Source organism: Rhinatrema bivittatum, chromosome 9, assembly GCF_901001135.1.
Source record: "Rhinatrema bivittatum chromosome 9, aRhiBiv1.1, whole genome shotgun sequence".
Lineage (NCBI taxonomy): Eukaryota > Metazoa > Chordata > Amphibia > Gymnophiona > Rhinatrematidae > Rhinatrema > Rhinatrema bivittatum.
Window position 1 is genome coordinate 196,514,239 of NC_042623.1, and position 22,249 is coordinate 196,536,487.

The 22,249-nt window shown below is 43.2% G+C and overlaps 1 protein-coding gene across 1 annotated transcript in view; it reads right to left on the bottom strand.

Annotated features, from left to right (window-relative positions):
* Positions 1–1,541: 1,541 nt before the first annotated feature.
* DNER (delta/notch like EGF repeat containing) overlaps positions 1,542–22,249 on the bottom strand; it is a 653,505-nt gene continuing 632,797 nt past the window's right edge. Inside the window, exons 12-13 of the mRNA XM_029616218.1 lie at positions 5,712–5,958; positions 1,542–2,557 (exon numbers count right to left, since the gene is read on the bottom strand). Of these exons, the coding sequence (XP_029472078.1) occupies positions 2,446–2,557; positions 5,712–5,958 (359 nt within the window). The 3' untranslated portion in view covers positions 1,542–2,445. The remainder of the gene's footprint in view (positions 2,558–5,711; positions 5,959–22,249) is intronic.

The following is a 22,249-nucleotide window of genomic DNA, read 5'->3' on the forward strand; positions in this document are numbered from 1 at the left end:
TAAATATCCATTCTTTGTCTGGAAAAAGGAGACAGAGTTGGAGGCGTGGCCAGAGTGGGAAAACATTGAGCTGGATAGCACCTTAGTAAATTGAATTTTATGGTCTCAACAATAAACACTATGAAGAGAAGCATGGAGGTGGATCTCTGCTGGGTTTTTTTTGGGGTGGGGAGGTAGCTACAGCGGCACAGGGAATTTACTCAAAATGGATGGCAGGATGAATGCAGCATCTTATGGAAAATACTGGAGCAGAATGTGCATTCATCAGCCAGGAAGCTGCGCATGGGCTGCACTTGGATTTTCCAACATTACAATGATCTGAAACATAAGGCCAAGTTGACCCTTCTCTCTCTCTCTCTCTCGTATTCACCAGAATCCTGCACCTAACAAGGAGCAGTGGCATGCATACAGCTCCAGACATGCAGAGAGCATTTTACAAGATTTGGGCACACAGCCCTTTTAAAATCTACCTTTGCATCTTTAAGTGTCTAGAGCATTTCCAAAGTTTGGGTTCCCTCCTGAGACAGTTCCTATGAAACACAGCTGGTGTCAGGGGACCTTTTACTTTTGTCAGATTTTGGGCTTTATACTCACACCTCTTCAATCTTTGGTTATGAATGTTTTATGGACTTTATGGACATTAATGATTTAATCCTTCCACGCGTTTTGTTGGTTATTCTGATTTGAACGTACTTGAGACACTTCCCTAATGCCAGCTTTGTATTTATTGACATTGATTTTACAATAAATAAATGTCTTATTTTGTTTATTTTTCCCTTGTTTCCCCTATTGATTCCTGTGCAGTTTGAGTTATGTGCTGAAGTGTAGCCACATTTTAGTTTCTTGCCTTTAGCTGAAATCTCATCTTTCTCTGCCCGATTCAGGAAGTTAGTAAAGTCAAAAAGGAACTTTTTGTATCGGGAAAGGGCTAGGGAGGGGCATGCATACTGATTATATCCAGTATTGTGCAATTCCAAGAAAGCACGAGCCTAAAAACTTATGTCAGGGGGAGAGGGAGGGGCATTATTTGATTTATCCAAAATATGCTGATCCTCTGAGTCACACTTTTTAAATACAGGGCAAGATTATTTTTATTCAGCAAAATCACTGAATATCTTGTATTTTTTATCCATATATTTTTCTATGTCCCAGATCTGCCTGAATTGAACCATTAGTATTTGTTCTATTTATCCATGGGATCATAATAGATTGTGAACTATTTTACCATAAGATATGACAACAAGGTTGAAGAAAGAACATTTTTCTGTTGATCCAATCAAAGGTATCATAGCCTACTGAGATTCCAATTTTCTTCAGGCTTCCTACGGCTACTAGAACTCTGTACTCCATTTATTTCTGTGATTTTTAAAATTTCTGTGATGTAAAATCACAGCAAACAATACGCATTGCTTTTTATTACTTTCAGCAGCAAATGTATTCTGGTTTAGCAGAGGTCATTTGCCGTGTGGTACAGCCAGCCCATATGGTGTATCTGCCTTGTACACCGCTTCAAATAAGGAAAGTAAATAAGCATCAGTATCCTTGACTTAGAACATTTATTCAGTACTCATGGAACTTGGAGAATCACACAGCAGTCAAATACAGCCACAGGAAAAAAAAACATACCTGAATATAAAGAAGATGCACTATAAGGGATGCACAATCTGGAACAAGTCTGGTACACTAGCAATCTTTGCAAAGCAAACAACTAAAACTACTGTAAATGCTTAGTTTACTCACACTATAAAAACCTCAAATTTAAAAAGAAAAATATAGGTTCAGTCCAATTCTAAATTTGCCTTTATAGGAACTTGTATTCTATAGTTTTGTAAGGCATAGCCTGAATACTATAACAAAACTGACAAATACTAACTCAAGAGTATGTTTAAGCAGTTTCTGGGGAAAATGCAGAAATAGGTAATTGACCCATGCACAGGATAAGGCAAAAGCTAATTTATTCAAGTTAGGAATAATAAATTTAACTACTGAACTTTCTTTTTCACAACACAAACATTGTAGACAGACTTTTTTTGTAACAGATATATTATGCATTGTATTGTTTGTCCTTCCTAGCACTACATAAAAGCTGGCACTAAAATGACAAATAACAAATCTTTTTTGATTCTGGTAACTACAGTAATGTATCTGCATCTTTAATAGTGTCTGCCAGGAACAGGCATACTCTATTTTAAGCATCCAGTATATATCTATATATACAGATATATACCTTATGGTACATTAAAATGTAGTTCATAAAACATTATAAATTCAGCTTTTTAAAATTTTTTTTTTAATTGAAAGCTGCAGAAAATGACTTCTTAAATATTCTACAGAAAATTCTTGAACAGCTAACAGTTTGAAATGTCTTAAGCATTTCTTTTTGTTAAAAATATTTAGTTTACTATCACATACTTTTGAAAAATAATCAAGAAAAGATACAGTAGATTACAAATCCTTTGTTTTAATCAATGTGACCAGGGGCTTGTCATCGGGGCTGTAATCTTCATAGGCTATGGGAGTAGCATCATACATTGCTGGGCGAGCCTTCTTTCCAAATCTAAACAGACAAATAAAAGACAATAGTCACATGCACGAGTAACTATTATTGCATCTCATACAGCACAGGAGGACCTGCAATAGGACTACTAACTACATTTACTACACCAATGTTCCTATAGCTTTTTGTTGCTTATGAAACATGTCGCCTGAACGCAGACAGCTCTTCAAGGAATTTATTACTAGGTCATGAACACAGGGTACGATAACCAAACATTTCCCTTGGAATAAAGCAGAAATAAGGATCAACCAACAAGTCACAGGTGACACCTTTTCTTGGGACTAATTCAATGTCTATGCGACTAGCTTTCAAGAGCTAAGCTGCCTTCAGAAGGCCATTCATTAAACTTTGCAATCTATACATTCAGGTGGACTAACGCAGCAACCATAATCCTTCTTTGGAATACATAAATGCTTGAAAGCTCTACAGTGCTTTTCTGTAGGCATCTCTGGTTTTAGATCAAGGACTCACATTTCCTGTTCATGAGTGCAGCAGGGTTAAAAAGGCACAGTGATGAATTTTACTTCCCATAATCACTGTCATAAGATTACAGACTCCTTATTTCAAGTTTTCTATTTCCCTTTTTCAGTTTCCCCCACACAATTTTACTTTGCTTGGTATAAACCCGCTATCATAATAGAATGCCATGGATATTCTTTAGATGCGATGGTACAATACAAGGCAAAGGTGCAGCTCTAAATATATATTTACTTCCTGTATACTGGCCTGAGTGCAAAGCACTGGATTTTTATTATTGATCATCTAGGCATAGATGACTGGGCCAGGAATAAAGAACATCATCTTTTGAATTTAGAACAATGGTGAATTTATAAGTTGCATATGATAGCACCATCAGGTATAAATTCTGAGACTGATTGGAATGTTTTTCTATAAAAAAATGTTTCCAACACCAATCAGAGTCGACTTTTTATAAACTTACATTGTCTTTGTAATGTTTCTTTTGGATGAAGTCATAGTCTATATTTGGATAGTTGTATGCTCATGCCTTCTATGATATAATGGGGTGGTTCTTTATAAATACAGACCAATTAAATTCCTAAAACTAAAGGTTCACCTTAATGATGGTATGAATATAGATACCATGTTATATGATTGACTCCTCCTTGTTTGGCAGGTCTAGTTTAAATACTATGAGTTTGCATTCAGCTCATTGCTCTTTGTGCTATTATAATTGACCTTATTGAGTTAATTTGTTATGTGAAAAGCCTCTATGATGCAGGAAGGGTTTTTCTCTGCCCATTGGGCTGTCCTTCAGCTTTTCATTTATATTGGTCAGCGAAATGCTTTACAATCAAGAATCTGCCTTGCTGCTATTGACTCCACCCCACTTAAAATGATTCCTGTTGTAATTGGCCACCTATACTTTAAATTTTGCTGCATTGTACAAGCTTGTTTATATTAAAAAGTTTTTAGGTCTATGACCATTTATATATTTATTTAGCCATTTTATATACCGTTGTTCCAAATAAAGATCACAACGGTTTACAGCATTACATATATATATATTACAAATCGCCATGTACATTGACTTAATGAGGTCAAACATCATACATTTGAAAACGGACACATATTTGGGATAAGGTATTTAGATCAATAGATAGGTTCTTAATGACTTTGTCCTTGAGGGTGCATGCTCTGTGCTCAGATGATTTAAGTTGGGATAGAGGCATTTTGAAATAACCATGTTTTTAGGGCATGCTTGAATTTTTTTGTTTCTAGAGTCAGTCTTAAATAAACTCGGGTACATAGTTCCATAGTGTTGGGCCTGCTATTGAGAACACACGGTTTCTTATTTTTGTTAGGTGAGTATTCGGCAATCTAGTATGGTTTCAGAGGAGATAATATTGAGAGATTCCCCTGATGTGGACAAGTCAACACATAGAGGGCCGGATTTTAAAAGGGTTACGCGCATAAGTTATGCGCGTAACCCTTTTAAAAGCCCCCTGCGCGCGCCGAGCCTATTTTGCATAGGCTCGGCGGCTCGCGCAAGCCCCAGGATGCGCGTAAGTCCCGGGGCTTCGCAAGGGGGGCATGTCAGGGGCATGCCGGGTGGGCGGCGCAAATTTTGGGGCGGGGCGGGAGGCGTGTCGGGGGCATGATGCCGGCCTGGGGGCGTGGTCAAGGCCTCCGGACCAGCCCCCGGGTCTGGTGATGGCGCGCCAGCAGCCTGCTGGCGCGCGCAGAGTTACACCTGCTTCGGGCAGGCGTACCTCTGCCGACAACAGTAGGGGGGGGTGGAGAGAAAGTTCCCTCCGAGGCCGCTCCGATTTCGGAGCGGCCTCGGAGGGAACTGGCAGCGCGCGCATGGTGCACAAATGTGCACCCCCTTGCACGTGCCGACCCTGGATTTTATAAGATATGCGCGGCTATGCGCATATCTTATAAAATCCGGCGTACTTTTGTTCGCGCCTGGTGCATGAACAAAAGTACGCGCGCGTAAGTTTATAAAATCTACCCCAGAATGTGCTGGGTATTTCGTATTCCTGGCTTTGCCTAGAGGTGTTTGTGTGGGCTGAAGATGACTGCTCCTGTTTCTTGACTGGTGACAGAGTTCAGCTTGGGAGGTAGAATTTGTCTTGCATTTTTATATGTGAACTTTTTTGAATCAAGGTTTTAAGTGTAAAAGATTTTTTTTAAAAACATTAACCAAAAATACTTTTCACTGTTAAGCTCACTGCAGCCAATGATTATTAATTTTTGGTTATAGGAATAATTACTTCAGAGTTTGGTTGAATATGAGCTGCCTTTTTCACAATTATTTATTAACTGTTGTGTAACCACGTTACCCTTGGACTTGTTTTGTGTGGTTCACTTGTTCTCCAAGTCATATGTTCAAAAAAGTCAATTATCATATTCCATTTCTTGAGGAACCAAGGTATACCATGTAAGTTTTGAAATACTTATTTTTTAAAAAGGAGCTATTGCTTGCTCTAAACCTTCAAATAATAATATATATACTGTATATTATTAGAGAGCTTGATATAATATTTTAATTTAGAAATCAAACATACAATATTTTCTTAATATAATTGATAAAACAATTGTACTTTGGCTTTTAAGTTATGCCATTTTTTGCACTTTTAATTTATATATACACTTGCAAAAGGTCTACCCATTCTCATGCTTAACAAACCTGGCATGTCGAATAGATGCAATTGCGCTACTGAATTCACTGTCAATGCTTCGGCAGTTGTAAAACTCTTCGTAGGCTGGCCTGGCAGAGCCCTGGTACTCAATACGACTGATGCGGCATATCCCCACAATGAGAATTATCAGCATGAGGACAAACGCCACACAGAGTGCTCCAATTATGATGTATAGGGAGTGGCGAGGCATGTTTGTTAGAGTCTCTGCCATATGGCCAGACTTCCACTGTAAATCTGAAAATAAGAACAGATAAGTATAGGTATTAAACATTCTGTAATTAGTTTAAGCTTCAGTTATCTCTTGAATTAACTTAAATATAATTTGAACTGTCTGCCTGACAGGGGCATCATTAGCACTGGGCACACGGGGCCCAAACCCCAAGCCTCTTCCTTGATGCCCTGAATTTCAACGTCTTCAGTAGAGAAGAGACCAGGCTGGCAGAGTAAAAGAGGCCAAGCTGGGCTGCTGGCCATAGCCAAAGAAGATGCCCTGTGGGGCTCCCAGCATTTCCCCTCCAGCTGGTGGCTGACGAAGAGGGAGAGATCCAGAGTGTGCCTCTGTGTGTATGTATGTGTGAGAGTATCTCTGTGTGTGTGTGTGCCTGTGTGAGAAAGAGTCTGTGTGAGAGAGAGAGAGCCTGTATGTGTGTTTGTGTAAAGAGTGAGTGCCTGTGTGTGTGTCTGTGTGAAAGAGTACCTGTGTGTGAGAGAGAGAACCTGTCTGTGTATGTGTGAGCTTGACTGAGCGTGCTATGTATGTGTGAGACAAAGTGAGACTGCCTGCCTGTGAGTGAGAGAGAGCCTTTGTGCATGTGTGTGTGTGTGTGAGAAAAAGTGTTCCTGCATGTGTATGTCTGTGTGAGAGTGCCTGTCTATGTGTTCATGTGTGCGATGGTGAGGGAGCCCTTATGTGTGTGTATGTGTGTGAGAGAGAGAGAGTACCTATTTGTGTATTTATGAGGGAGAGAGATTAAGGTTTATGCGCCTTCCTCCAATCTATGACTGAACAAGAGAAAAAATAGTGAGCACGTTAGAGCCAAAGTTATGCTCCCCCACCTTGGAGACAGTACCCCCTGGAATAGGTCAAAGGAACCACCAGTGAGAAGGTTGACACATCCAGATCCCAGGAGGGGGGGGGGGGCGTTTTCAGGGGGAAGGGGAGGAAAATGAGCAGAGGGAGCCATCTAGTAGCATCCCAAAATGCTATTTCCTTTTCTTTGGGCTGCAGAGGTCCAACTTTGTCTATGCCTTATTATGAATTAGGCACTTTTCTCCATAAGCCATGAGGAAGGACTAATAAGGTAAGAACATAAGAACATGCCATACTGGGTCAGACCAAGGGTCCATCAAGCCCAGCATCCTGTTTCCAACAGTGGCCAATCCAGGCCATAAGAAACCTGGCAAAAACTAAGTCTATTTCATGTTACCGTTGCTAGTAATAGCAGTGGCTATTTTCTAAGTCAACTTAATTAATAGCAGGTAATGGACTTCTCCTCCAAGAACTTATCCAATCCTTTTTTAAACACAGCTATACTAACTGCACTAACCACATCCTCTGGCAACAAATTCCAGAGTTTAATTGTGCGTTGAGTAAAAAAGAACTTTCTCCGATTAGTTTTAAATGTGCCACATGCTAACTTCATGGAGTGGCCCCTAGTCTTTCTATTATCTGAAAGACAGAGCTCTCAGGAGTTTGCCCAGAATGAAACACTTCCACACCTCTGCTAACATCCTCTTGGACTGAGTACACCAGAACCATGCCATACAAATTGACAACACAATCATCAAATTAAAAGAAAACGTGACAGATCTAGGAATATGGATAGACCCAAAGCTGAACTAACAAAAACATATTGCAATGAACATCAAAGAGGGTTTCCACAAATTACTAATCCTCAAACACCTAAAACCACTACTGTATCTCCCTGAATTCAGAACCATTTTCCAATCACTAATCTTCACTAGCTTTGACTATTGCAACTCCCTCCTGATAGGCCTACCCAAATCTACCATACGACCGCTCCAATTACTACAGAACGCCGCAGCCAGAATCCTCACCGGTCACAAAAGAACTGACCACATCACCCCTGTGCTAAAAAGTCTGCACTGGCTACCTGTAGAAAAGAGAATCGAATACAAAACTCTAACCATTATCCACAATGCAATACACAACAGTGAAAGCACATGCCTAAACACCATTATACAAAGACACAACTCCCAATGCAATATGAGATCAACAAACAAAGTACAACTAGACATACCATCAGTCACAACCGCCAAACTCACCACCATAAGAAACAGAGCCATATCAATATTTATTTATTTTTAATTTTTATATACCGATGTTCCTGTATAGAATACATATCGCACCGGTTTACAGAGAACTGAACTGTCGCCCCAGGGGCGGATACAAGGTTGAAACGATATTTACAGTGAACAAGTGGAATGCATTAAAACATTAAAACAATAGCAGGCCCTCACCTCTGGAACGCCCTACCGGAACACCTAAGATTACAGAACAACACTAAAATATTCAAAAAATTACTCAAAACCTAGTTCAGACACGCCTACAAAGACGGGATCGGCTAATCGTTCACATGATAAATGTCACCTCCCACAGTTACGAATGGAAAGCCCATGTCATCCCCCACAGTTATGTACGTAATAGTTAATCTGTTTTAACTGATGCTATACCTAATCTGTTGATATATAAGCTGTTATATATAACCAATTTGTATCTGTTGTTATAACTTATCTGTATCTGATGTTGTTCCAGTTGTGTTATGCCTGTAATATGTTGTTATACCTGTAAACCGGAGTGAGGGCCTTTCGCTAAACTTCGGTATATAAAAGCCTACAAATAAATGATAATCTCAGGCAACTGGAAATCTAAAGTTCCCAGGTATGAACAGTGGGGGATTTTTTAAATCCTTATTAGTATTAATTATTGAATGAGATGTGTCTGCTGTTTTGAAATATTTTATTGGTGTTTTGTAATTTTGTATGTGTTTTTTAATTATTGAATGTTGTTTTATTAGTAACAGATCCAATATTTATTTTTATTGGTATGGGTGATGTTTTATATTTCTTGATTGTTTTTGATATTAATGAGGAATGATCATGGGTTTTGTTTTGTTTTTACTTTTTTATTTATATTAACAGCATACATCATGAGAAGATAAGTAAATACACATATAAAGCATTTAGGGCCTTCTTTGCTAAGCATTTTTCCCATAGATACAGAATGGGAAAAAAGCCTTAGTAAATCAGGCCCTTAGTTTCTATACACAAATCTATGTTCTGCATGTAGGATTGAGGTGAGGTATTCTGCTAGCATGTGTTGTGTTCGGTGGTTTGCAGGTTGGTCCCCCAAACTGCTGCTCTTATCTTCAGCCCCGGTGCTGCTTCGGTTCCCCCAGACTGTGATAGACTGCCACGCTCAAGCCAGGCCGATGCTCCTGTGGCAGAATGCCGCCAACTCCCCGACACTGCTCTAGGCGCATATGTGTCCCTCTCTCCCATGGCGGGAAATCCCCCGCGGCGCCCATGGATGACATAATGGCCTGTGGCCTATGAAAGGGCCTTTCCTCCTACAGTCCATGCCTTGGCAATAGGTCAACTACCTTAGGTAGGGCAAATTGGCTCAGAGTGTTTCTGGTTTTCATTCCTGTGTTCCCGGTCTTCATCTTGGCAGTCCTTGGTCCTCTTCTCTTCATCTTTGTCCCATGGTCAGTCTTCCATTCTTCATCTTTATCCTGTGGTCAGGTTCTCCTCTTGGCCAACTGTGCTGTTCCTTCCCTCCCAGGCTGCCTATATTTCCCGTCTTCCCTTGGATGGATCTCTGGTTCTGACTTGGGCCTGTCTGACACTTGAATACGAATAAACTCTTCCTGCCATTGACCACTGCCTGTTTCTCGATTATGACTGAACTACTCCACCTACCACTGACCACAGCCTGACTCGACTATGACTGAACTTTACCTGCCTCTGACCACTGCCTGTTCCTCAGCCACACTGGAGCGTTGCCTGCCCTGACCGCTGCCTGTCTGACTGCATCTGTATTCAGACTACCCTGGACCCTGGCCTGTGACTCGACTGTCTCCATGGATCTCCACCTTATCAACAGAGGTCCGCACCTAAGTCCTGCCACCCACGGCATCCGAGGCCTCAACTTAAGGGGAACAAGGGCTGGTATAGGTGAAACTCCAGTTGGGCCTCTGCCACAGCCAGCTCCACCAGCCAACGGTGGGGCCTGCAGGACTCCTCCCCGCAGGTTGCACCAACTCCACCTCGATCCAAGAGTCCAGGCTTGCAATAGCATGCAGTTTCTGTGTAGGGATGTATAGCAGCCTCACTTGTTCTATTTTCCTAATAGGAAGTATTTTGGTGTTTTAGGGCCTTGTGTAATATTTGCAGCGTTGCCCCATGGATAGGGTTGTTACTGTTGTAGTCTGTCAGTGTATTATGGTATGGCAGGTTTGCTATAGGTTCTGAGTACATTTTTTGCAGGGTTTTGAATTATTTTTTTTAATTCTTTATTTATCAGTTTTCAATTACATTCACACAGAAGATTTATATCATATACAATCATAGGTAATTTCCCAAGTATAGCATAGTACCTTAATATAAACAATTCCTCTGTAGAAATATATTTATAAAGAAATATAAGGAACTCGGAAGTTTATCAGGAGCATCACATCAAGAAAAAAGAAATTAAACTAGAAAAACAAAAAAAGGAAGTTGCAGCGTCTATCTTGCTAAATACCCCAAAGAGGATCAGGTGTCCCTAATTTCACTCTTACATTTATCTATAAATGTTCTTAACTGTACAGGCTCATAAAAGATATACTTGTTGTCTTTATATGTAAACATGCATTTACATGGATATCTAATAACTAATTGGATCCCCAGTAATTTAGCTTCTTGCACCATATCCACAAATTTTTTCCTCCTAGTCTGAGTGTCCTTTGTGACATCTGGATAAATCCATATTTTCTGTCCTAAATAAACCTTATTTCAATTTCGAAGAAACGTTCTTAAAATTAAATCTCTATCTATCTCATGAACAAAAGATACTAACAGAGTTCCCCTAAATTCAATTTGTTCTTCAGTAGGTGTCTCAAGAAATGCTGTTAGTTCGGTATCTAAATTTATATCCAATACTCTGGCTCCATTCCTATTCACCTTATTTGATACATAATAGATTTTTGAAAGAGAAGGTATCTTTTCAGGAGATATTAAGAGTACATCAATTAAATAATTTTTAAATTGTTCCCTGGGTGAAATTAATTTCACACAGGGAAAATTTATTATTCTCAGATTCAGATAGCGCATTTTATTTTCTATTTTTTCATAATTCCTTTTCATTAACTCATCTGATTTAATCAAATTATCCTGTACTTCTTTCATAGATGAAAGTTGATCAGTAATCTCCTTTAATTTTATCTCGTGAGTATTAGCTAGGGAATCAATGTTATGTACTTTGTTCTGAGAAACATTTATTGCCTTAGTTAACATTGATATTGATTTTTCCATAGTCATCAAAGCTTTCCAAATGGAATTCAAAGTTATTACATCAGGCTGAACTATTTTGTCCATAGTGAGATCAGATGACGACCCTCCTTCTTGGCAAACTTCTGAAATCATTTGGATTTCCTTTGCCAGGTTTCCTTCATATCCATTTGATGTTACATTATTTCCCTCGGGAACCTTTCCAAGTTCTCCACCGGCATTCATGAGACCGCTCACAGCCAGCTGCTTCTCATGAACAGACTCTTGAAAAATTCCCGGGGTTGGATGGGATGGTATTTGAGGGGCTCTGGAGCTTAAGGAGGTCTGAATGTCCAGGAGGGTGAGGTTATGCTACAAACCTACACCCTCAGCGGACACAGCATCAGGTGTTGAAACTGCCACCGGTGTAAAGAAACCCTCTATTTTTTGCTGCAAGGGAGAAGCCTGCGGTGGGGCAGAGGATTCCACATGCAGGCGTCCCTTGCGTTTAGTATGCGGCATAATATTAATAGGCAAAGATAGAAAAAGGGTTCCTACCAATCGGTCTTCCTTTCCCAAGCACTCCTTCGTTCCTTGGGGAGGCACAGAGAATTCTGAAGGAAGTAAGATGGTAAACAGCCTTTTCTCTCCCCTCTTCACCAACTCGAAACCAAGTCGAAATTAAGTCACGCGCCCCTTTGATGGCGCGCGGCGTAGACGACGCGCCGGCAGACACTATGCACCACGGCAGCGGCGACTTTATAGGAAGTAAAAGGTCCCTTAAGGATGACATCAGCAAAGTGGAGCAGGGTCCGTTGGGGCCGGGAACCTCATCCCCGGTAAACTGATCTCTCCTCTCCTCTCCTGCCTCACAGTAGAGCCGCGGCAGCGGCGACTTTATAGGAAGTAAAAGGGTTTTGAATTATTATATGATTTACTAAGGTGTGCTAATATATTACTGTTACAGTGAGGTGATACCAGAGTTTGAATAATATTTTTCTATTGTAAATGGTAAGGGGAAATGCCCTTCTTGTGTGCTGTATCCTTTGTTGGGGGAATTTTCTGTGTATGTATGGTATTGTAGAACTGACAATGAAAAAGCACATTAAAAAATTAAACAATGCAGGCTATGCCAAGTTACATGTATTACATTGGGTGAAACCTTTATTAACATTCAAGGACTTCCATGCTATATTGCAAAATCTACTTTTCTCAAACCTAGACTACTGTAACTCCATATTACTTGGTCTTCCTGCATGTATCTTAAAACCATTACAATTATTACAAAAAGCCTGTAATGGTTTGAGGGTTTGTAGACCCTTGGCCCGAGGTGCGAGTTGTTACCACCTGTGGGGAGGAGCCCCACAGGTCCACACCGTCGGGAGGCGAGGTCAGGCACAGCAGGAGCTCTGGGTGAGAATATGTGGAGCAGTCCCGAGGAGCGGGGTGAGAGACGCAGCAAGGAGGGACCCCCACAGTAAGCAGGCAGGCTGGAGATCAGTATATGGGCAGAGACCTCCGACGAAGATGGCGCTAGGCAGCCCCGAGGAGCGGGAAGCGCGAGACAGGACATGCAGGAGGAGTACTGTAGAGGCAACCTCGAGGGGCGGAGCTGCATAGCGAGGGAGGTACTGATGCGATGAATTAGGCTAACCCACAGAGCAGGGAAGCCCGAGTCAGGTCTCTAGGTGATGATGTAGGCAAGCCCGAGGAGCGGGAATTACCAGCAGGCACCAGTGGTTGAACAAGGGTACTGCCCCGAGAAGCGGGGAAGAACAACAGTCTCTGGTGTTGAACATAGACACTGACCTGAGGAGTGGGGAAGCACTGACAGTTCCAAGAGTAGAACATAGGCACTACCCCGAGGAGCGGGAAAGCACTGACAGTTCCAAGTGTAGAATGTAGGCACTACCCCAAGGAGCGGGGAATTCCCAGGTGGTGAAGGCGTTCCCAGAGGCAGCTCTGAGGAGTGGGGAGCCAGCAGAATAGGACTTCTGGAAGGAGCGGGGGAAGCCAGGAGACCAGGTATCCATAGAAAGCACACGCAGGCCCCCGAGGAGTGGGTATCAGCCAGGGTCCAGAGCCCAGGTAGGGTCCAGTAATGTCCCCACAGGTCAAACGGAGACAGGAGCTCAAAGAAGCGAAGGAACTCGTTGCCAAGTCAGCTAGCTGGAGGCGAAGGCGGAGATTAACAACCCTGATCCAATGACATCATCAATCAGGGACACCCCTGAAGTTCCCGCCGTATCAACTTCAAAAGAGGGCCCGGTGGCGTGCGCGTGCGCCTAGGAAGGCCCAGAGTCAGCGTGGGTGGTGGCGGTGTCCCGATCGCCACGAGGAACCATGGGGTATGCGGTGGCAGAGACTAGCCCCCGCTGCGAGCAGGCCTGGAGAGGGAAGCAGGATGGTGCAGGACATGAGTAGACGCAGTTGCAGCCGTCTGCGACCGATGGTCATAACAATGCTTCAGCGAGACATTTATTAGGAATTAGGAAATTTGATCACATCACATCCTTGCTGATTTCACTGCACTGGCTGCCAGAATAATCCCGAATCTATTATAAAGTATTAATGTTAATATTCAAAATCATTCATTCCAGTAACACAAGTCTGAGAGGGGTGTCATTACAGCCATACTACCTTAGCGAACACTAAGATCTCAAAATAAAGGACTATTGACTATTCCTTCAATACAGAGTACACATCTAACTCAAGAAAGAGATCTTGTGTTTTCCAAAGTGGGTCCAAAGCTTTGGAATTCTCTACTTCAGATGTTACATTTGATACCAGACAAAAAGTGCAGTTGCTTACCTGTAACTTGTTAGTCCTCACTTGTGGATGACATCATCCGATGGAGCCTGACACGGAAAACGTTTGTCAAAGTTTCTAGAAGCTTTAACCAACACACTGAGCATGCCCAGCATGCCACTATCCACGTGTCCACGCGAGGTCCCCCATCAGTCTCCTAACATAGAAAAATATGAGCAAAAAAATAAAACAACAAACTGTAAGGAGAACCCAACTCAATGGGGAGGCGGGCGGGATTCCTGAGGACTAACATCCTGCTGTCCTAGGAGAACACCTATTACAGGTAAGCAATTGCACTTTTTCCTAGGCAATCAGGATGGTAGTCCTCACATGTGGGTGAATACCAAGTTCAAGACTGGTCCCATAGCAGAGACCAACAACGACCAAACAAAGTGCCAATGGGCACAATAACAACTGCGGCGCTGTAGGTTGACAGGGGACTGTCTGGTACAACTAGAAGCATGAAAAGGAAGAGCTGGGTTCAGGTCTGGAACAGATTGTGCAGGACAGATTGACCAAAGGCACTGTCCTGACGCCCATCCTTGTCCAGGCAGTAATGAGCTGCAAACATGTGAAGAGAACTCTAGGTTGTAGCCCGGTAAATTTCAACGACAGGGACAGCTCGCAAATGAGCCACCGACATCGCCATAATCCTCACGGAGTGAGCCTTTACTCTGCCGACCAGCAGAAGGCCTTCTTGCATATAGCAGAAGGTGATGCAATCCGCCAGCTAGTTGGGTAAAGTTTGTTTACCCACTACCAACCCCAGCCCATTGGTATCGAAGGACACAAAGCGCTGAGTGGACTGCCTATGGCTAGCTGTGCGATCTAGATAGAAAGCCAAGGCTCTCTTGCAGTCCAAGGTATGAACAGCCCATTCCCCTGGGTAGGAATGAGGGCAAGGAAAGAAGGTGGGTAAAACGATAGACTGATTAAGGTAGAAATCAGTCACAACCTTAGGAAGAAACTTAGGGCGGGAACGCAAGACCACACGATCATGAAAGGACCTCGTGTATGGCAGGTATGTAATCAGAGCCTAAAGCTCACTGACTCTACTAGCCGAAGTAATCGCCACCAGGAAAATAACTTTACAAATGAGGAACATCGGATCGCAGGAGCGCAGTGGCTCAAAAGCAGGACACATGAGCCGTGCTAGGACAATGTTGAGGTCCCAGGACACAACAGGAGGCCAAAGAGAAGGTTTCAACTGGAGCAAGCCCCTCATAGAGAGACTTTAGGATGCACCGAAATGGGCATGCCAGAGACACCTCGATGGTACGCACTGACAGCACTAAGATGAACCCGACCCGAGCTGGTTTGAAGGCCAGACTCAGAAAAGTGCCATAAGTAGTCCAATAGCTGGGGGAGGGGGGGGGGGCATGTGAATGGATCCAAATCATGCCCCACACAACAGACAGAGAATCTTCTCCACTTCAAGCTGTAGGACTTCCTGGTGGAGGGCTTCCTAGAAGCCACCAGCACCTGGCAAACACTGTCCGAATGAGCCAGGGGCTGAAGGACTACGTGGTCAACATCCACACCATCAGGGACAATGCCCGGAGGTTCGGATGGTGCAGGGCACCCTGGTTCTGCATAATCAGATTGGGCACAGTCATCAGCCGGATGGGGTCCCTGGCTGGCAGGTCCTGCAGAAGCAGGAACCAGACCTGTCGGGGCCAAAAGGGCGTCACTAGGATCATAGTCCTTCTGTCCTGTTGAACTTGCTTACTTTGTGGTTGTGCAGGGAGGCGAAGAAGTCTACATCTGGTGTACCCCACCGATAAAAGAGCTTGGCCGCTATCTCCGGGGTGAGGGACCATTCGTGCGGCTGGAAGGAGCGACTCAGCCTGTCTGCCAGCACGTTCAGATTTCCAGGCAGGTATGTTGCTTGTAGCAACATCCCCTGTGACAGGGCCCACACCCACACTGCCTTGTGACAAAGGAGGAACAATCCCGTGCCTCCCTGTTTGTTGATCTACCACATAGCCACCTAGTTGTCTGGATCAGGACTGCCCTGTGCGACAACCGGTCTCCGAATGCCCATAAGGTGTACTGGATCACCTGAAGCTCTAGAAAGTTTATTTGACAGCGGGCTTCATGATTGGTCCAGAGACCCTGCATGTGGATACTACCCACATAGGCTCCCCAGCCCAGGGGAGAGGCATCAGTGGTTAAGATCACTTGAGGCGGGGCAGTTTGGAAGGGAATCCCCCCGCTCCAAACTGGAGAGGTTTTCTTACCAGGACAGAGACATATGCAGAGTTGCCGTGACTGCAACGCAAGTCTCGAGGTCCTGGTGTTAGGATCCGTGAGTTAGTGGGTCCTTGGCCCGAGGTGAGAGTTGGTACCGCCCATGGGGAGGAGCCCCACGGGACCTCACCGTCGGAAGGCGAGGTCTGTAGCAGCAGATGACACAGCCCAGAGAGTACGGAGAGAGAGAGGCTGAGATGTAGGTGCAAGTGCTAGAGTAGGAACTCACTGTGGTGGAGTGCAGAGCAGGCCCCGAGGAGCGGGGAATGCGAGGCAGGGTATGGAGGAGTGCCAAGGGAACTACCTCAAGGGGTGAAGCCATGTGGTAAGACAGCACAGGAGAAATGATGTAGGCACTATCCTGAGGAGCGGGGAAGTGCGAGCACAGTCTCTGAAGTGAATCAGGGCGCTGCCCCCAGGAGTGGGGAGCGCGGCGCAGTCACTGAAGTACACAAAGCGCTGCCCTGAGGAGCAGGGAAGCGTGGCAGTCATTAAGTGCACAAGGTGTTGCCCCAAGGAGCAGGGCAGTCACTGAAGAACACAAGGCGCTGCCCCGAGGAGCAGGGGAGCGCAGCACAGTCACTGAAGTAGAAAGCCAATGGCCTGCAGAGCAGGGTACACCAATGCTGAGTCTCCAAAGAAGCAGTGTAGATCCAGGAGCGACCACGAGGACCGGGGAAGCCGGCAGGCAGAGCTTCTGAGGTGCAGGGCCTTCCCAAGGAGTGGGAAAGCCAGAGTAGGAGCGAGCCTCTGAGGAGCGAGTATCCGGAGAGTCTCACACCAGAAAGTGCAGGATACAGGAACCACAGTTCCGAGGAGACAGCAGCAAGAATCAGCAATGAGGGAACTCATTGCCAAGTCGAATAGAGCCAGGCCCCGGTGGTGCTTAAGAGTCCAGGGCTAGTGATGTCATCAGGAGGAGACGCCCCTGAGGTTCCCACCCTAGTGTTCTTAAGGGTGGGCCAAGTAGCATGCGCACGCGCCTAGGAACTGCACGGATGTTCAAACCTTCTGGCTAGTGAATTGGAAGGTTAATGCAGATAAGTCGGCATACGTTTTAAATATATCTACTAGCCAGAAGGATTGAACATCCATGCAGTTCACAAGTTAACTCTTGAAAGTAAATAATTTGAACATGGCAGTTTTTTAATTCACGTACACATATATAAAAAAATGTTTTCATATAAAAAAAAATACACATTGGCTGGTGGAGGTTGCTTCATGATTACAACATAAGAGATATCACCCAGTTGGGGATAAAAGCTTGGTATGAAACTTTCCTCTACAGCTAAAAAATGTTTTTCTTTTTCAAGATATATTTCTAAAAAGATGTATTGAAAATAATTCCTATAAGATACCCTGTGGGGAGATTGAATTTATTTTTTGAAAGTTTCTATTCGAAGAAAATATTGTTGTATGAGGTGATTTGTTGGCGTAAACAGTTGGTCTAATTGTTTGCTGAAACATTAGCAGTTTGCTGAATAATGACTAAGGCTAGTAGAAAAATGCAAATGCACTTAATGAGGGTAACTGTATAACTTCCCACATAGTGGTAAAGTCTGTACTGTACATGTAGACTTTACTGAGGATTTTTGAAATGAACTTAAGTGCATAAACTTACCTGGCTAACTTTCCAGGGATATTCAGTGGCATGGATGTACTACTGAATATGTCAGGCTATGTTAAAGTTAGCCAGATTCAATTGTCTAACTAACTTTAGGACTGTTCTTTGCCAACCTAAAATTAGCCGGCTATGTTAGCCATATGATGCTGAAAATCAATGTTTATCCAGTCAATTTAACTGGATACTTGGCTTCGCCCCACAATACCCTGTCCCGTACACGAACTAGTTGGATAACCTTTTAGGCAGATAAACAATTATCTCAGGGCTTCATATTTTCAAATCCTGCCATTTGCCTGGCTAATTGAAGAGTCAGTAGGCAGCCCTGGAAGCAGAGCAGTAAAAACCATCCAAGGATGAAGAAGAACTGAAGCACGCAAACCCCAAAGCTGTGGACTCAACAACCATTGCCCCTAGGTGGTGGTTGGTGACTCACTTCTGAGGGGCAAGGAGGTATCTATCTGCTGACCAGACATGCTGTCCTGGGAAGAGTGCTGTCTGCTGCATGCCAAAATCCAAGACATTATGGAAAGATGCCAAAAATCCTGTGTACAATTCTGGTCGCCGCATCTCAAAAAAGATATAGTTGCGATGGAGAAGGTACAGAGAAGGGTGACCAAAATGATTTATTTATTTATTTATTTATTTATTTAACGTTTCTTTTATACCGATGACCGTTCGCACATCGCATCGGTTTACAGTGAACACAAAACCATTGGGCGGGGCCCTTACATAAAACAGATAATATACTGAACTAGGAAACATATAATTGAAATTAGGGGGGAGCCCTTACATCAAAACTATTTACATTAAAACTATATACAGAAATTAGTGCACAGTACCAAATCGACAAGCATAGAGGTGGTCAAATCAGGAAATCCGAGTAAGGGTAAGGGTCGGAGGGGGAGTTATGTAATAGGGGGTGTGATGGAGTAAGCTTGTTGGAAGAGCCAGGTTTTAAGTTTCTTTTTGAAAGCGGGGGTATAGGTCTCAGTGCGAATATCATGGGGCATAGAGTTCCATAACGTGGGGCCGGCCAGAGAAAAGGCTCTATTAATAGTGGAGGAAAGCTTAAAGGATTTAATAGTTTGGGCTTGGAGTGTTCCTTGGAGTGCTGGGCGTGTAGGTCTCTTGGAGGTACGGGGTATGAGGGGGGGGTTGAGCCAGTTGAGGTTGGAGTTTAACAGACTTTTGTGTATGATTGAGAGAGTTTTATAAAGAATTCGTGACTGTATGAGGAAAAGACTGTATGTCTTTCCTCAGAGAAAAGGCTCTATTAATAGTGGAGGAAAGCTTAAAGGATTTAATAGTTTGGGCTTGGAGTGTTCCTTGGAGTGCTGGGCGTGTAGGTCTCTTGGAGGTACGGGGTATGAGGGGGGGGTTGAGCCAGTTGAGGTTGGAGTTTAACAGACTTTTGTGTATGATTGAGAGAGTTTTATAAAGAATTCGTGACTGTATAGGGAGCCAGTGTAGTTCCATAAGTGCGGGGGTGATGTGATCTCTTTTCTTTGTGTTTGACAGGATGCGAGCGGCGGCATTTTGTAGAAGTTGGAGTGGTCTAGTGTGAATTGCGGGAATGCCAAGTAAGAGCGCATTACAGTAGTCAATCTTTGAAAAGATAATAGCTTGAAGGACTGTACGGAAATCATTGAAATGTAGCATGGGTCTGAGCTTCTTTATAGTTTGAAGTTTAAAGTAACAGTCCTTTATAATGGATTTGATGAATGGTTTGAAAGAGAGGTGATTATCAATAATAACTCCTAGATTGCGAGTGTGAGGTGGGAAGTTAGTAGCAGAGTAGGCAGGGGGGATGACCGGGAGTGGCTGCTTATTCGATATGACTAAAAGCTCAGTTTTGTTGGAGTTAAGCGCTAGGTGCATGTCCTTTAGGAGCTGGATGATAGAGGAAAGACAGGATTCCCAGCTGTGTAGAGCCGTTTGGATGGTGTCCGAGAAGGGGAAAATGATTTGTACATCATCAGCATATATAAAATGCTTGATGTGTAGATTAGTGAGGAGCGTAGTAAGGGGGAGCATGTAAATGTTAAATAAGGTAGATGAGAGTGAGGAACCTTGGGGAACACCTTGGGGGAGACTGATGGGGTCAGATTCATTATTGTTCATAGTGACAGTGAAAGTACGATTTTGGAGATATGATTGAATCCAATCAATGGCCTTGCCAGTGACACCAATCTTTCTGAGTATGCTGAGGAGGACATCATGATTAACTGTGTCAAACGCAGCTGAGATGTCAAGTAATGCAATAAGATAGGATGATCCTGAGTCAGTTCCTTTGATAAGGGTATCGTGTAAGGAGAGGAGCAAAGTTTCTGTACTTAAGTGCTTCCTGAAACCATATTGGGTTGGAGGGAAGATGTTATTTTGTTCCAGGTGATCAGATAGGCGTGTGTTCACGAGCTTTTCAAGCACTTTAGCTAGAAGGGGTAGGTTGGACACTGGTCTGTAATTAGAGAGGGTGGTGGGGTCAAGGTTGGCTTTTTTGAGGAGTGGTTTCACTATGGCTTGTTTCAGAGCATTGGGGACAATGCCATGTTCTAGGGAACAGTTAAGAATATTTGAGAGGGGTTTGGCGATCACATTGTGTATAGAAAGTAGGAGTTTAGAGGGGATAGTTTCAGAGGGGTGAGTGGAAGGTTTCATTTTCTTAAGTATGTTTTCTACTTCCAGGGAAGATGAGGACTCAAAAGAGTAAAGGTCTGATCTAGGATGATAAAATGTATGTTCTAACATGAGAGATACTGTCCCTGGTGGTAAGTACTAGGGCCAGCATCGCCCCCTCCCATGTGGAGCAATACTGGACCTGGTTAGCAGTTGACAAAACAGTTCTCAATGCAGAGAATCCAAGATCTCCCACTTTCTAGAAGACATGGCAGCTGGATTGTAACAATCAACATCCAACAGATTGAAATACCCTAGCAATAGCCCTAAATAGCCCCTAAATAGCCCTAAATAGCCCTAAATAACCCTAGCAATAGCCCTAAAGACATAGGAAAGACTGTATGAGGAAAGACTAAAGAGTTTAGGACCTTTTAGCTTGGAGAAGGTGGCTGAGGGGTGATATGATAGAGATGTTTAAAATCATGAAAGGTCTAGAACGGGTAGATGTGAATCGGTTATTTACTCTTTCGGATAGTGGAAAGACTAGGGGCACTCCATGAAGTTAGCATGGGGCACATTTAAAACTAATCAGAGAAAGTTCTTTTTCACTCAACGCACAATTAAACTCTGGAATTTGTTGCCAGAGGATGTGGTTAGTGCAGTTAGTGAGGCTGTTTTTAAAAAAGGATTGGATAAGTTCTTGGAGGAGAAGTCCATTACCTGCTATTAATTAAGTTGACTTAGAAAATAGCCACTGCTACTACTAGCAACAGTAGCATGAAATTGTTTTTGGGTACTTGCCAGGTTCCTAATGCCTGGATTGGCCACTGTTGGAAACAGGATGCTGGGCTTGATGGATCCTTGGTTTGACCCAGTATGGCATGTTCTTATGTTCTTAAGTTTACTGACCAAGGCTTCTCATCCATGTTGGCACAAATGATATTGCTAGTATCACACATATTGTATCAAAGGTGACTTCATGGCACTGGAAGAGAGGGTATAGCACATAGGAGGAGAATACCATATGTGCACCTTTCTCCCAGTCAAGGATAAAGGCCCAGGCAAGGCAACTCACATTCTGGAGATGAATGAATGGCTGCATAGATGGTGTTGACAAGAGCGTTTCAGCTTTTTTGACCATGGGTTGATGTTTCAAGAACTGTTGAGCAGAGATTGGGTCCACCTATTGAAGAAGGGTGCAGTGTCTCAACACAGACTGGAGAATCTACTGAAGAGGGCTTTCTACTAGAATCATCAGGTATGGGTGCACAAAACCGAAAGGTAAGTAAAGCATGAAATATATGCAAAAAAATGGAAAAAAAGGCAACATCTGAAAAGCTATGTACACTAATGCTTATAGTATGGGAAATAAAGTCCCAGATTTAGAGACGAAAGAAGCAGATTTGGGTTTAGTGGCTGTCGCGGAAATATGGTACATGGAAAACCATGACTGTGATACAGTTACACAGGTGCTACAGTCCAATCAGGAAAACCGGGTAGGAAGGAAGGGAGAAGGTGAGGCACTATATATATATATAACAAATAATATTAAGTCAACAGAATTGCAGGGCTTATGTGATAATCTAGAAGGAGGGAATGGAACATCTATTTATATTGGTGTGATATAAAGACATCCATCACAGACAGCAAAAAATGGATAGATATTTAATGGAAGATATTCACATAATTGTTATAATAAGGGAGGTGCTATTGCTAGGGTATTTCAATCTGTTGGAT